Source organism: Lissotriton helveticus, chromosome 3_1 (assembly GCF_964261635.1).
Source record: "Lissotriton helveticus chromosome 3_1, aLisHel1.1, whole genome shotgun sequence".
In the NCBI taxonomy this organism is placed as follows: domain Eukaryota; kingdom Metazoa; phylum Chordata; class Amphibia; order Caudata; family Salamandridae; genus Lissotriton; species Lissotriton helveticus.
In genome coordinates this window covers 714,308,142-714,325,436 of record NC_136061.1, presented here as the reverse complement: position 1 = coordinate 714,325,436, position 17,295 = coordinate 714,308,142, and the positions used below count along the sequence as shown (strand labels likewise).

Here is a 17,295-nt window from a genome sequence, read left to right as displayed (position 1 = left end):
TACAGACAGAAAACAAAATGTTTCATTTCTGTATTTATTTTTAATAGCGGAAAAATACAGAAAATTATGCTTCTTCTGAGTGACTGTCCGTGCAGTCTTTCGTGAATTCCAGGACAACAGCTGAGCAGATAGACAACATGGGGAGAAAAAAAACAGATTTCCCTAAATACAGGCATATGTTAACATATATTTGGAGTATAATACGGATATTTACTTGTGAGAGTAGTTTTGCTATATTTGACTGCTTAATTTACTAAAACACGACAGGCATCAAAGTATGAACGCATATTTATCAGTAAAATAAAGGTGGAAATATACCATTTTAAGACTCCATTTATTCTCAAAACACAAAAAAAATGGACAAATATGAATAAGATGGCCAAAAAATAAATATGGATAAATACAGACGGAAATGTAAAAAATAAAAATACCATAAAAACGGAAGCCCTGCACATAATACATTAAAATGTTTCTCATGACAATATTGAAAACATGAAAATGCCACACGTGAGTGGACTGTCTTGTGAGTTAGAGATGAGAGGACCCTTTTGGTTCCTGACGGACTCCTTGGAACAGTGAAATAACTGTGTGTGTGGATGATAGAATACATGATGTAGAATGTTCAGGTAACGGTTAAACACTCATACCAAGTTCTGTGTGTGGCGTGATAATTTGCAAGTAACTGGACTGCGGAGGATGGTACAAATGGCGAACAGATAGGGTAAACCTTGCGACCCGAAGAACAGAGTGCTCTCCTGGAGTTTGCCATGGCCCACCAAACTGCTTGTGCGCCTCAGTAGAACTGAAAATACGCGGCTGGCATATGTGGAGTCAAAGCGCCATTCCAGCCACTGCAAGGCCTTACAGAAAGTTGTTGTGATCGGCTAGAAATTTGCTAGTAAAGTCAAAACAAGAGGTACAGCGCCACAGCATAACAAAGAACTGTCATTCATACAGTATGGCAGTACTAAAGGCAGTGGTAGCAGAGTGCAATAAAGTGCTCAAAAACTAAATAGTTTTGATGCAAAGAAACGCTAAAGGCAGTAGAAACCAGATACCATGCAAAGAGGTGAGAAGGATTAAGAACCTCTGTATGAAGCAAAGCCACTACTCACCGCTAAAGAAGAAGACAGTGCCTCACACCCAGAGAGAGGGCGCAAAGATCCAAATGTTAGCACATGGCTAGTGCCTGACAAAAGTGCCAGTCCAAGCGACAGGAGATGCTGCAGGAGCGAGGTCTGCTCCCGGCAGCAGAAAGTTCCAAAGATTATGATGCAGGCGAAATTCCTAAAACCACTGTCTCCCTTCGACACAACCGAAAGGCAGAATATTGGCGGTAGATGAACTGCCTGGATCGAAACTTTCGATGATTTCATTGATGCACTGCAAGTAGTAAATGACAAAAATATCATTATTAAATATCTTAATATTTTTGCAGGTGAAGGAGTAAAAGTAGTGATAACGAAAATACCACGCGGTGGTGAAGAAATCAAAGAGGTGCTAAACACAAAGTTCAATCCAATGTCAAACGTTGACTATGAAAGGTACATTTTCAACCAAGAAAGGCAGAAAGCTGATGAAACAATCGATGAGTTTGTAGAAAGACTTTATTACCTGATCAAGCACTGCAAGTTCAATGATGAAGAGGCAATGCATCACAGAGTAACAGATGGTTGTCCCTCTGTTTCCTTAAGATGTTGAAGCTGAAAGAGACGTGCAGCTTGGAGCGAGTCCTCATGGCTGCCAGAGCTGAAGAAAGAGCTGACAGACAAGCAGCTAACATGAAGACCGGAAAAAGCCCAAACTGGATCGGTGATGAGTATGAAAAAGAAGTTCACTCAAGGGAGAAGGCCATAAAGTAATGTCTTGAAACAAAGTTGTGTTTCTGATGTGGATTTTCCTTTCCTCATGAAGGTAAATGACCTGCCATTGGTCAGACATGCAAAGGCTATAGGAAACAGAACCATTTTGGAACAGTTTGCAAAAGGATGGAAAGATTAAGTGTGTCACATCAAGAAAACAAAATGGATGCCAGAACGTTCCTGACGCGACATTCTACACGCACCCTCAAGGCCAAGCGACCACATCAGTTGAGGCTAGAAGAAACTGAACAACGTCGATTGTTATCAAATACCTCATCTAAAAGTCTGTCACCTTAAAGCGGCCGTAAGGAAGGTGGGTGTGCAATGTCAATGTTGACCGCTGAACCACATGTGCATGTAGAATTCACTTCTTGCAAGAAAGAATGCCAGTCGAAGCGGGGTCGACAAGTAAAAGTGCTAAATTAATTTGGACACTGTCCAAGAATGACATGGAAAGTCAATGGGTGCTTCATATCTTTTATCATAGATAGCGGTGCGCCAATAAACATTATAACAGCGTCAAAAATGACAAAAGCATAAGCACCAATTTATGTCCTGTTAGGCACCTTATCGAGTGCGTGTTTACTCTGTTTCAGTACTGCTGCTGACATGGAGCTGATTTATGTAAACAACGATGTCAATGCCTATCATAGACTTGTTTCAAAGACTATGAAGACTTAAGACCATAAAAGTGCAACTTCACATAAATGAGGATATTGGTTCTGTTGCTCAACGACATCATCGAATTGCATTCATTTACAAGAGACTAGTGAGAACTTGACACTATTAAAGCACAACATCATTAAGCGAGCCACTGCTTAGACGTCATTGGTATCACCCATTATGGTAGTGCCGAAAAAGAATAGTGGAGGAGCATTGTGCATCTGCGTCGATATGCGCAAAGGTAACAAGGCGATTGAAAGAGAACGCCATCCAGTTCAGCACATTGCTGACGTTATTACACAGCTATATTGAGCTAAAGTATTTTCCCGCCTTGATTTGAACAAAGAGTATTACCAACTCGAACTGGAGGAAAACTGCAGGTACATTACTACCTTTTTAGGTCGAGCTGACCTAGCTTTCAATGCGAAAGCATTGAAAGCTGTCAGCAAGACAACTAATGTTGCCCGTATTTGGGAATGTGGACAGCAATGTGCCACGCGCTTTTCGTTTCCAGTTTTCACCGCGGGAGTGCGCTCCTAGCTACTTGCTGTGTGTGCTTAGTCAGTTTCGCTTTCGAGCCAGTGCCCCTGGGGAGCCTCGTGGGCTCTGGAGCGATGCCGGCACTATCGTTGGAGTCCCACACTGGGGACTCCAAATACCATGGCCCCTGCAGCCCTCAACATGCCCCGAGTACCTCCTGTCCCCAGAAACGCAAGCACAGAGCCCCACTCACCGGGACTTCGCCTCCGCAGGACTCTTCCGGGGAGACAACGTGCCCAGCCAGGTCCCGCTCCGGGGCTGCTCCCTCCGGCGTCAACGGGCACAGGGACACTAGCACTCCGCTCCTTGGCTTCCTGGGCGGACGCCGGCTGCACGCAGGGCTCTCCTCTCTCTGCTCCGGAGCCTTGCGCCGGCCATTGCAGCCTGCCTCCTGGGAAGCTCCGGTCGCGCTCCACTTCCTGCTTCTGGTCAGGCCCCGCCTCTGTCTCGAGGAGGGCTGCCTGACTTCCGCCCAGCCCGGGCTGCTTTCTTGTGTTGTATTGGTAAAACCTCAACATCTGACTACAGAAAAGTCCTCTCGACGAAAGTTAAAGATGGCCGCTGCGCTGAAAGACGAACGGTACTAGAAACATTTCGGAGCCTAACAATCAGAAACCGGACAGGCGATAATGGCTGCCTAACATGGGAATTAGTAGAGTATAATAAAAATAGACGCATTTCATGGAAAACACAATACAGTTCGTATTACCAGCTTGCTGCAGCTAGTTGTGATAAACGATCCAAAAAAGGTGATAAACGATCCAAAAAAGGTGCTAAGCAATAATTGTGTCAGCATTCTAACATGTACCACTTTTAAGGTACATGAACATGAATTTTCTTTAAGTTTCTACACATGTACGAAAGTGCGAAGATGGCCACCAGACTATTAGCACTGAAGGTTGCTTCGGTTATTGTTCTGTCACGCGCGTCCTTCTTTAGTTTCAATGCTAGGGGATGTCCATGCTGGCAGCAGCAACAGCCTGAGCTTCAGGAACAATAGTGAGGAAGCGGCAGCTACAGCAGTGGGCAGCTGTGCCCGAAGAGAGGGATGTAACAAAGAGCACCGTAGGACCAGCGGCCTCATAACAACACATGTAGGTTTTTTGTATGTAAGTACCCCTCGGCACTTTTGTTGTATTAGTTGTTCTCTCTATATTTTCCACCCCTGGCTGACATTTCTGCATGTGGTACCCCCACTGTTCCTTTCCCTAAAACGGAGATGTAAACATTCCCTCGTTCCCTGTGGGTTGTTTCAAGAACCTGACAGCTCATGCGAGATTGATGTTTTGTCCCCCCTAAACGCGCTTCTTAAAACGAGCCCTGAAGCCCGAGCTGTGGTGGGTGCCAGGGGGCAGCCAGCCGCCCAAGCAGCAGTGTTTATCGAGCGAAGGGGGCAGCGCAGCGGCTCCCCCCCCACACACACACACTCACTGGCCTCGATCTATGGACCGACACGACAGCAGGCCCATCCAGGTCAGCGGCTGTATTAGAGATGTGCTAGGTTTGTCTGTAGTGTGTTTTTTTTCACCGATGTCTCTATCCTGTCCCGACTGTTCCTGTCTGATATCAATTAATCTGACCCTGATCTTCCATGATTTGAGATCAGGGCGCCAATTGCCGCTGTTATTAAGTCTGATCTGCGCTAGTCATCTTTCCAGCTAGGGTTTCCACAGTATACTGACCGAGGTCCTGCTGTGGTTAATGCCATTGATCCTCTGGGCCAGAGTCTCGCTGTCTGCTGTCCTTGTCCTATTCTGGAATGTTTGTTTTTGCTGCCCCCATTCTCCCTGACTGTTTATGTATTTGAGCGCTGATCCAGGCAAAAGGTTGCGTGCGTTCTGGTCAGAATAGCAAGCTGGCAGACAACCAACTCGACATTGAAAGTAAAGGACATCGTTTGGGTGTAACGGTAGCTACCCTTGTTTTGACCTTTGATACCCCTGACTTCATCTGTCACTACTCAAGACACCCCTCGTTTCAGGGGGACATGAACTAAGTCTTAGAACATGACGTTTTTTCATAGTTTTCAATGCTTTCCCTTACCATTGTTCATCAGCGGCAAATAGTAGACTGTGGCTAGGTTAAGGGGACAACCAACTGATGTTGTTAATGACTGAAACATATTTGATATCATTTATGCTATTCCATTTTGGCAAATAACTGTCCATGGTTAAATATAGAGGCAAGAAGTGGATCACAATAGGCCACATTTCAGGAGTTTCATTGATAGGAGTGTGGTAATTAATTGGACTTAGAAGAGTCTTGAACATATATTTTCCGAGCATTTTTAGAATATCTTTCGTTTTAATTTCTTCTCATATGGAATTGTCAAAGTGTGACAAGTAAAAGCCTGGTTTGGTTGCTTTGGCGTTTTACCAAAATATTTTGTAGCTGGAGGTGTCATTTTCTTTTCATGTTTTAGTCGTTTTCGCAACAGGCAGTCTAGCCTGTAGCTGGGCAGATGTCTTTACGAAGAGAACTTTCTTTGTGATGGAATAGCTTTTAAATTAAAACAAAACGCATGAGTGCTAGAGTCGGCTAATTTAGATGAAAAGTAAACTGGTGGATGACTTTTAACTTGAGAAATTACTATGACTTTTCCTTTTGGGCAAGATACCATGGGTGATTTTTGCTTTTTAATGGTGAAGGCTATACTTATGCCCCTAAACTCCATCTTGTTTATATTAGTAGCATAACACAGGTGCTCGAGGGGACGCATTGAAACGTTGAATCAAAATTAAAATTGCACACAGTAAATTCCTCGAATACGGGATGTTTACTGTCGCCCTCTTTCTGTCTATCGACCTATCTATCTATCTATCTATCGCCCTCACTATCTATCGCCCTCACTATCTATCTATCGCCCTCACTCTATCGTACTTACTCTATCTATCGCCCTCACTCTGTCTATCTATCTATCGCCCTCCCTCTATCTATCGCCCTCCCTCTATCTATCGCCCTCACTATCTATCTATCGCCCTCACTACCTATCTATCGCCCTCACTATCTATCTATCGCCCTCACTATCTATCTATCGCCCTCACTCTATCGCCCTCACTCTATCGCCCTCACTCTATCGCCCTCACTCTCTCTATCTTTCGCCCTCACTCTCTCTCTCTATCGCCCTCACTCTCTCTATCTTTTGTCCTCACTCTCTCTATCTTTTGTCCTCACTCTCTCTATCTTTCGCCCTCACTCTCTCTATCTTTCGCCCTCACTCTCTCTATCTTTCGCCCTCACTCTCTCTATCGCCCTCACTCTATCTATCTATCTATCGCCCTCACTCTCCATATCGCCCTCACTCTCCATATCGCCCTCACTCTCCATATCGCCCTCACTCTCCATATCGCCCTCACTCTTTATCTTTCACCCTCACTATCTATCTTTCGCCCTCACTCTATCTATCTATCGCACCACCACAACATCACTCAGCCCCACCACAGCATCACCACTCAGGGGAACCACAACATCACTTTGCGCTACCACAGCATCACTGAATGCCACAGCATCACTCGTCACCACCACAACATCACTCAGCGCCAATCTGTGCAACCATTCAACAACTGGTTCAAATATGTCCTCTCAATGTTTCAAGCTTTATTACAAATGTCACAAAAAAATGTTAATATTTTACTTCTGTTCTTGGATTTTCGTCACAATAAAATACACTGAACATAATCTTTACAAAAGTTATTTACAAAAGTTTAAGCTATTGCCATTATAAAATTACAATAAATTCAATTTAAGTATTAATTATTTAAAAAAATTAAAAGCCATTGTTATTTGTAATATCAATACATCTAAGTCACGTAAATACAACACATATTGCATTACAAATGCTATAGGTGTCACATTTGCAAAAGTTAAAACTATTGGCATTGTAAATGACAAAGCTGTTAATTTCTCTATTTTAAAAACCAACACATAAATAAAAAATGTGTAATTTACAATACCAATAGCTCAAACTTTCCTAATGCGAGACCTATTGCATTGCAAATGCTTGTTGACTCATGTTGGTTGGTTTAGATATCAAAGACTACATCGCAACCAAAGCCTGAAACGAGCTCCCAGTCAGCAGGAGACACTCCCCCACTCTGCACACCTTCAGGAAGAGCCTCAAGACCTGGCTCTTCGGCTGATCCGGAGCTGCACCCCACTACCCCTACCCCCAGCGCCTTGAGATCCTCACAGGTGAGTAAACATCCTGATTCATTGAAAGACTACATTCCGGAGTGCCGTCAGCTGAAGAACTCTTTCAGAATGTCATGTTTTGCATAATACAGTCACTCAAATGCTTTCAATTACAGTGATGACATTCTAGTTTTTGGAGCCATACAAAAGGAACATGATAAAGCTCTTACGCAAGTGTGTTGTATACTAGCCAATGCAGGTCTCACTTTAAATGCAGCAAAGTGTGAGTTTCATAAACCAAACTCAAGTTTTTTGGTCCAATCTTTTATGATGGGGGAATGACTATGGATCCAAATAAAGTACCAGCCTTGTCATCCATTTCTCCCACACAAGATGTAACTATGCTGCGATCCTTCCTTGGTATGGCCAGTAACTGGTCATGGTACATATGTGACTTTGCCACTGTAAGAAGTGCCCCATTGAGAGATTTAACGAAACGTTCCATTTTGATGGTCACATGAATGTGAACAAAGCTTCAAGAAAATCAAGCCTGCAATTAAGAACGCCACTGAAATAGCATATTTTGATCTGAAATTGTAGACGGAGTTCATTGTTGATGCAACCCTAGTTGGGTTGGAGGCCATCCTTGCGCAGCACACTGGACATCCTAATGCCCCAAGACACTGTGTGCCTTATGCAAGCTGAAGTCTGTCCTCGTTGTAAAATGCCTATTCACAACCTGAAAAAAAAGCCTTGCTGTGAGGTGGGTTTGTGAGCATTTTCATGTTATCTGTATGGAAAGCATTTCATAGTTGTCACCAAGCACTGCTCACCATGTTTGTCAGTCCTAAGGCCATGATGCCCCCTCGCATTGAGATATGGGGACCGGGATTGCAGGAGGAAGATTATACGATTGTGCATCGTCCAGGCAAAGATCAAAACCCTGCTGACTACTGCTCACATGTGCCAATACAGTGTCATGGCATTATTTCTAAAGCAGCTAATGCTTATGTTAACTTAATCGTGAAATCCAGTACCACTGCTTCCATATCAGTGGAACGAATCATTGCTGCCACGAACATTGTCAGAGATTTGCTAATACTGAAAGAAATTATTACACATCAATCGTGGCAAAAACATACTGAGCCTCTTCATAATGACCGTGAATATAAGAAGTTCAAAAATATGCAGGAAGACCTTTCAGTTACCCCAGAAGGCATCATCTTACCAGGGTCAAAGATTGTCATACCAGAGAGTCTGAGACAGCAAGTTATTGAACTGGCCCATGAGTGACACACAGGAGTTGTTGCTGCTAAACGAGCTCTACAGGACAGAGTGTGGTTCCCTCGTCTTGAGGAAAGAGTTGAAAAAGAGTTAAGGGAACGTCATTTGTGCAACTGCTTTCCATCAAAAACAACCCTGCATTTGTTAAACATATGTCTGATCTTCCAAAGCATGCAGGCCTTGACAAATCATAGAAATATTACTCGATCAGCAGGTCGAGTAACTTGAGTAATCTGCCTAACTGTACTTGACCTGTAAACTGGTTTCAAATTGTGTGATCATTGGCAAATATTTTATTTTACAGTCGCCTTTTTCTTCATTCTCACATACGAGTGCACCTTCAAATATGTGAGTTTATCATTTCTGCCGAACCAAACAAGACTCTTTAGTTTGATTAAATATATGAAACGTTTGCTCCATGTGTATCTAGCCCACATTTAGTGTACACATGATCCCTGAATTAACTCTCAGTTTACCATTAGCATTACCATCATGGCACAGGTAGGAGTGAATCTCAGTTCACCTTTAAACAAGCACTTTTAATAAATATATTACTAAAGCATGATGTGGTAGCGCATTGTCATTTACAGACAGTAAATGTCGAAGAAAAGGGCAAAAACCTACCCACTACCTTGCAGCTTTACTGATACATTTATATAGTGTATTAGCCATAATCTGTGAAAATTGGGTTTCGGAACACATTTACCATTTGCACATCAGCATGTAAAACATACAAATTGTTCATTATTTTAAAATAATTTTTTCGTCACAGTACACAAAATGGGCTTTCACAGCTACTGAAATACATTTTGAAATGTTTGTACAGTTGACTTATTAGCTATTTAAAAGAGTGTTAGGGAAAAACTGATACACTACAGCCTTTTATTTCACATTTCTTACTGCAGGTCAGACAGTTCACTTTACAAAATTCTAGAACTCTGCAGTCAGAGAAGGAAAAGTAATTGTAAACTGACTTCTGACCTCTGTCTCTAAACACATAGCAAATGTGACAAGATGAATACAAGATTTAAAGGCATCTTTATTGCTCCTTAACTTTCTGACTGAAGAGAACACCTGTTCTTTGTCAACTCGCCAGAATGGGCAAGTAGGTCCTAAATATAGGGTGACCTGATAAAATCTGCAGCATAGCATGTATATTTTTTGAGGATTGGCATGCATGGAAGAAGACTGCAATTTATGTTTTTGGACCCTTTGATAATAAGCATCATCTACTAGTAATTGTTGATTAATATTCTTGTTTTTCCCTTGTCGAAGAGCTATCAACTACTCATGACAGAATCATTGAGAGATTAGAAAGTATTTTTGCAACAGGGAGTGTTCCTTCAATTTTGAAATCTGACAATTGCCCACCTTTTAATAGTCAAGAATTTAAAATGTCCTCACTCATCTAAATGTTAAGCTTCAGAAAAGCACACCTCTCTGGCCACAGGTAAAATCAAGAGATTTAGGACCACTCTGAAGACTATTCAACACACTGTGTTGGAAAAGCTTGAACTCAAATCACTTCTTCAGTCTACTCTTCGTGCATACCAGTCAATACCCATTCTACTACAGGTGAAAGCCCTGCCATCTTAATGTTTGGGAGAGTAATAAGGACCAAACTGCCACAATGGACCACTAAAAAAATCTATTGACATTGATAGAATATACACCACTGATTCGTCTCCCAATCGCAAAATGAAAACATATGCGGAAAGACGCCACTGTGTTTGGAGCACTTTGCATAAAAGAGGAGACCAAGTTATTGTCAGAGAAATGAAAGTCTAATGCTCCTTTTTATGCGGACCTTCTGAGTGTTCCGACTATTCAAGGACACACATTGACTGCTCACTGTCCTGGAAAGTCCATTATGAGATTATTTGCATTTCAAGTACCTGCCTCAGCATTCGCCAACTCCAGATTCGGAAGTGAGACTGATCCACCTGAGAATCCAGAGAGCACAACAACTGTAACAATGTCTTTGTCATCAGTGCCAGTCATGGACACTTCTCCATTATCTATGCAGCCTCACATGACCAGATCTGAGTGACTGATTTTAGTACCAAAACAACTTATTGAAGAGTAGTGATGCGTTTATGGTAATTTGTATTTGTTATTTAACAAAGGGGAGATGTAGGGGAATATGTACAAGGAAGTGGCAGGGCATGGCGTTAACGTCCTTGGCTTAACGCCATGCTCCGCCACTTCTGAAAAGCAAGGCTGCACCATATTTACAAGAATGTGGAGCAGCCTTGCGTTTCCCCCTGCGATGGCGCTATGTTCAGCTTCTTAGCGCTGGCGAACTAGCACCCCTAAAAAACCGTCCCAACATACCAGGAAGCAAAAACGCCTCCTGGTTCAACGAAGACCTCAAGATCTCCAAAAAGAACTGCCGCACCCTCGAGAAAACCTGGAGAAAAAACCCAACCGCAGACAACATGACCGCCTTCAAGATCGCCACCCGCAAGCACCACCAACTGATCCGCACCACTAAGAAGTCAGCATTTAAAGACCGACTAGACAACAACGCCCACAACAGCAAAGAACTCTTCAGCATCGTCAATGAGCTCAACAATCCCAGCGCCGGCAACAACGACATCACTCCATCTCAAGATCTATGCAACTCACTAGCCTCATTTTTTCACAGCAAGATCGCAGACATACATAACAGCTTCTGTGACCTCTCCTCACCCCCTACCGTTGTACTAAAGCCCCCCACCACCACCCTCCGCGCCTGGGCCCCAATCAGCACCGATGACACCATCCGCATGATGAACTCCATCCACTCCGGATCTCCAACCGACCCATGCCCCCACCACATCTTCAATAAAGCCGATTCCGTCATCGCACCCCAACTCCGAGATATCATCAACTGCTCCTTCGACACCGCTACCTTGCCGGAAAGCTGGAAGCATGCCGAACTCAGCGCCCTTCTAAAGAAACCTTCTGCAGACCCCACCGAACTTAAGAACTACCGCCCTATCTCTCTTCTCCCGTTTCCCGCAAAAGTAATTGAGAAGACCGTCAACAACCAGCTCGCCGCCTTCCTTGAGTCTAACGGCTCCCTTGACCCCTCACAGTCCGGCTTCCGAGCTAACCACAGCACCGAGACCGCCCTCATCGCAGCCACAGACGACATCCGAACACTGCTCGACAACGGGGAAACAGTGGCCCTCATCCTCCTGGATCTTTCCGCAGCGTTCGACACGGTATGCCACCGCACCCTAGTTCAACGCCTCAGGAACGCCGGATTACAAGATAAGGCATTGGACTGGATCATCTCATTCCTCGCAGGAAGAACACAAAGAGTCCGTCTCCCCCCTTTCAGATCAGAAGCCACCGAAGTCATATGCGGCGTACCACAAGGATCTTCGCTCAGCCCCACCCTCTTCAAAGTCTACATGAGTCCCCTCGCATCCATCGCACGCCAACATAACCTAAATATCATCTCCTACGCTGACGACACCCAACTGATCCTCTCCCTCACCAAAGACCCAATCACCGCCAAAACCAACTTACACGAAGGGATGAAAGACGTAGCCGAATGGATGAAGAACAGCCGCCTAAAACTGAACTCGGACAAGACGGAAGTCCTCATCCTAGGAACCTCCCCCCCTGCCTGGAACGACTCATGGTGGCCCCCGGCCCTAGGCAGCGCACCCAAACCAACAGACCATGCTCGCAACTTAGGATTCATCCTAGACTCATCCCTCTCCATGACCAAACAAGTCAACGCCGTCTCATCATCATGTTTTAACATCCTACACATGCTCCGAAAGATCTTCCGATGGATCCCCACCGAAACCAGGAAAATGGTCACCCAAGCACTTGTCACCAGCCGACTAGACTACGGAAACACCCTCTACACCGGAACCACAGCCAAATTGCAGAAAAGACTTCAACGCATTCAAAACGCCTCCGCCCGACTCATCCTGGACTTACCTCGACACAACCACATATCAGAACACCTGAGACGTGCACTGGCTCCCTATTAGCAAGAGAATCACGTTCCGTCTCCTCACTCACGCACACAAGGCCCTCCACAACCAAGGACCCAGCTACCTCAACAATCGCCTTTCCTTTTACACCCCCAACCGCCAACTTCGATCGTCAAACCTAGCCCTCGCCGTGATCCCACGCATCCGAAAAACCACCATGGGAGGAAGATCCTTCTCTTACCTAGCGGCCAAGACCTGGAACTCCCTCCCCTCTCACCTCCGTCTTACCCAGAACCACCTCTCCTTCAGGAAGCAACTCAAGACCTGGCTATTCGATCAGTAACGATCCCCTTTCCCTCAAGCGCCTTGAGACCCTCTGGGTGAGTAGCGCGCTATACAAATTTGTGACTTGACTTGACTTAGCGCCAATGCAGGCGGGTGTCTGCGTGCAAGGAAGGATTGTTTATGTGTAGGAAGGTGTCCCTTCCTGCACATAAACAATCCTAAAATGCCAGTCTGGCACTTTCATGTGTGCTGCTTCATGCAGCACGCATGAAAGTGACAAAATGACATTTTTTTTTTTAAAGGTTTGTTTATGTACAGGAAGAGACACCAACAAGTACATAAACAAAGGATGGCATTTTGCTTTTTCCATGTGCTGCCAAGGCAACACACATGGAAAAAGCAAAAACAGGAGAAATACTGCATTTCTCCTCGTTTTGCCAACTTAAGACCAGGATTTACCTAGTCTTAATATTTGCGCTGCCTCCTAAGTACCCTTGTACTTAGGGGGCAGAGTCAAAATGAATGGGTGTGGCAGTGTAACGCCCACTGCCAAACCCACTGCCTACCCCTTTCACGCTAACCATAGCGTGAAAGGGGGCCTTATGTACAAGACAGCGTTAAGCCACGTTAAGTGGCTTAACGCTGCCTTGTACATAAGGCACAGCCCCTATCGTCACCACAACGTTGGTAAAAGTGACGTTGTGGTGGCGATAGGAGCTTGCATATATGCCCTGTAGTGTCTTAAGTTTGAGATGACAGGACCCTTTTGGTTCTCGACAGACTCCGTAGAACAGTGACATAAATGTGGGGGTTATAGAATTCATGATGTAGAAAGTTCAGTTAATGGTTAAATGCTGAGGAAAAACGACCTGACTAGGGAGAACGTTAGAGTGCGCAAGGGCAAAACTTGACAACTTTGGAGTATCAATTAGTCCTCACCGAACAATGTGTCTCCCTTTACGGCCTATCCTTTGATGACTGGATCCACCTGTACAACACTAAACCGGAGGTGGATTTTGGTGTCCTTTGTATATCACTAGAACCTTAGCCTCTTTCCCTATATATCAAGTTAAAGGTCTATGCACCACACAAAAAACTAGACTCTCATCCGGAAAATATAATAACGCCCTTTTTTGAGATCTGTGTGTTCGCTTAGACACTGCCTCCTTTCTCTGGGACCGCTCACCTGGGTTTGAGGCCGGCTCGCTCGTAGGCCCAAGCGGCTGTCTGCGCGGAGGGAGCCAGCGGATCGCTAAAGCTGCTGCTCGGGTAGTTCCTCTCCATCATCCGGGAACGATGGGCGGGGGCCTTCACATTTCGAGCCTACGTGCAGGGGGAAGCTGCAGAGAGGGTGCAAGCGAGTGGATCAGGCACCGTGCGGTTGACTCCGCGTTAATATTTATTGTTGTTATTCAATGTTATTGGACTGCGAGGTGCAGCACAGCTCCCCCATGTTGGTTCACTTCCCAGCATGCACCAGGACAGTACCATCGCCACCTACCCACTGCGGGGACCTCCTCTGAGTTCTTCATTCGAAATAGACATAGAGAGAGGACAGTAATTATGTACTCTGTACATGAAAAATTCAAGCCAGTCGGCCATCTTACAGTAGAATTTGTTTTCCAAATCAAATAGGAGCTCTCAGCAGATTTAGATATATTATTAATCTTTGATTGCCAAAACAGTAAACGGGGTTTTTGGATTATTGTATAACTTAATTTAAATATTTAGAATGAATAATTATTATATTATTTACTAAATCAATTATAGCAGCATTGTTATTGTGAACAATTGACAGCCATTAATGCTTGAAACAACACAGTAAACAAGCCCTACGTTCTGGTAAATTTAGACCGCTCACCCCCTTTCAAGATGGCCGCTATCACCCACGTCTTTAGTGGCCTTCGGAACAAACGTGTCAGTGGAGTGCTACACTGTCTTCCAGGCTTCGATAATGAATATATCAACATCTGGAGGAGGGAGAAAGGGGAAGCTGATGCAAATAACATGCGGGTTGCTCGTAAGTGAGCGATATTTGGCAAGGGAAACTCCTATGATTACGGCGCGTTTGAAAAATGTCCACAGTGTAGTTAATGCTGGAGCGAACATAGTGAAGGGGCTGTAGAAATTGCAGTTATTTTAATATTTGTCGTTTGCAAATACCCCCCCCCCCCCCCCCCCCAGCGCCTTGAGACCCTCACGGGTGAGTAGTGCGCTTTATAAACCCCCTGATTGATTGGTTTTGAGTGACTGTTAATAGAAATGCCAAATAGTAAACGTGCACGTAAGTATAAGCTTTGACCCACGTTTAGCATCTCATCATTCCTTTCGTGCTTTGTTTACAACGCTCACAGGAAAGACCACCACGGCATATCTGAGATGATGCAAGGGATGGACACGCAAGTTTTCCGTTTGCTTATGAATTACATTGCCATTGTTGTAACACAACAGCCTTAAAGTTTGACACTTTGAGTGACATGTTTCGCAAGTAAAAAAACAAGCATTGAAAATGCACTAGGTCTCACCTTTGATTAAGTTAAAGCCATTTGCTTTGCTATACAATACCATTAGCAAGGCTAATGGCTTTAACTTAATCAAAGGCGAGACCTATTGCATTTTCAATACTTGGCTATCCTGAGACTGGCTCAATGACAGATTTCAAATAATACCAGTCTGCACTTGAACATGGCCCTCTTCCCCCACCACATCCCAATAAATTGATGGCAGAGTGAACATGCCTACAATGCAGTTGATCGGGCAGGGGTTTACCATGTGTTCACTATGGGGTGTACTTAACTTTTTGTTACACTTGGGTTTCAAGAGTATTGTGTCACCTGACCATGTAGGTGCAAGATTAACAAGACCAGGTATTTCCCACATAGGTGCGGCCATCATTTATAAAGAAAGATTCTGGAGCATGGTATTCTGCATGTAGTCCATTCGTTCTTCCAAGGTGAGCTCCTTACTAGCAGATTGTAAATATCTTCAGCAAAGTGAAAACTTTCAAAACATTGAGAGATTTTTATTGGTGCACTCTATCATTTGAACCCTCATCTTTTTCCTCCCACAGACAGACAAGCTCCAGTAGACATATCTGTACAATAGCCGATTAGGTGGGGAAAAACCAAAAGGTGCCAAGATACCTAATTAATGGATTTTGGGCTATATTAAAAAAAACATATCTTCACCCTTTTCACCTACTACCTCCAACCGCCACTTTGACAGTTACTAAGGTGACTGGAAAAAATGAGGGGTAGAGGAGGGATTACAGAAGTCCATTTGCTTTTCAATTCTTGGGTTTCATCTACACAGATTTTAAAGAATAATGCACATGCTCTCTATGTGCAAGTCAAATACTTAACTCCTGTGTTGTACATATTTAAACATTTTATTGGGAAAGTGGGGTTTAAGACAATTCAGACCGGCACTACTGAGATTGCAAATGTTGGAAGATGAGATGACCATGTACTTTGTGTCATTTAAAAAAAAAAGTATAATCAGACACAGATTAACAATGAATTGATTGAACCTTTTATAATATTGTATTAATATTTCCGTATTGCCTTGTCCTAAAAGAACGAATTTTAACGTTTAAGATGAATATGAATTTGTGTTTTTAAATGTATACTTACCTGTGCTTTTGTGATTTTTTTAACTAAAATCGAATAAAGTTATTCTTGATCTTGATCTTGATCTTGATCTTGAACTCCTGTGTTTAATTAATTTTTGCTTCTTTCCCATTAAGTGGACTTTTGGCAAAACATAAACAAGTCTTGGGATTCTTTTCTGAATGGACCCCTTGCTCATAACCTATGCCTATACCCTATACTGTTCCACGGGTTCACTTAGATTCCTCTGTGCATGACTTTGCTCTCAAATGTACTGGATTCACTGCCACTTTGAAATATGCTAAATTATGTCAGACCATTGGAAACTAAGGCAAACGAGTTACGACCTAGCCTTGCTCAAAGCCATGTGCCTTAAGATGCCATTTATGGTCATGCCGACGTGTGCTCGCAAACTTGGAGTTTGTATAACTTTGCTGTTTATTGCAGAGGAGGGTGGTAGTTTGCAGCACACTAGCAGCTTTACAGAGAGTTTAAGTGATTTAGGGTTTAGAAAACCAATGTAGACACCTTAAGCGTTCAGAGACCTACATGTATAAGCTGAACGCAGCTTTTAGTGCAGTAGGAATGGGTTGGAGGGTCCCACAGTCCTCCAAGTAGAACTTCCTTACAACAGCAGGGGTACCAATTATCTGTGTTTGCATTGGGGTCCATTATACTCAACCCATCAGTGTATAGGAGTAGGGGGATGCAGAGTCTTGATTAAAAAAGGGTGTCGGTTGCAAGGATGGTTAGCTATAAGCATCTATTTTTCTAGATCATAAGAACACTTGGTTCACTGAGTAAGCAACATGCAGTATATTCCAACCTCTGAGACCACATCAATACAGAGACTTGGTATGTACATCTCGAAACCATAAAACAGGCACTAGTTTGGTGAAAGCCCCATGCTCCAGAATCAGGCACGACTTTGTAGGAACTTCACACTCCTCCCCATCACCCCAACACACTAGACAACCTCTGATG

General features: G+C 43.8%; 1 protein-coding gene across 3 annotated transcripts in view; it reads right to left on the bottom strand.

Moving 5' to 3' along the window:
• QSER1 (glutamine and serine rich 1) overlaps positions 1-14,230 on the bottom strand; it is a 1,012,913-nt gene extending 998,683 nt beyond the window's left edge. For all 3 annotated transcript variants that reach the window (XR_013608715.1, XM_078680856.1, XM_078680858.1), the window contains exon 1: positions 13,890-14,230. Coding sequence is in view for 2 of the 3 variants with exons in the window: in XM_078680856.1 (XP_078536982.1) it covers positions 13,890-13,990 (101 nt within the window). In the remaining variant the exon portion in view is untranslated. The remainder of the gene's footprint in view (positions 1-13,889) is intronic.
• Between the last annotated feature and the right edge of the window lie 3,065 nt (positions 14,231-17,295).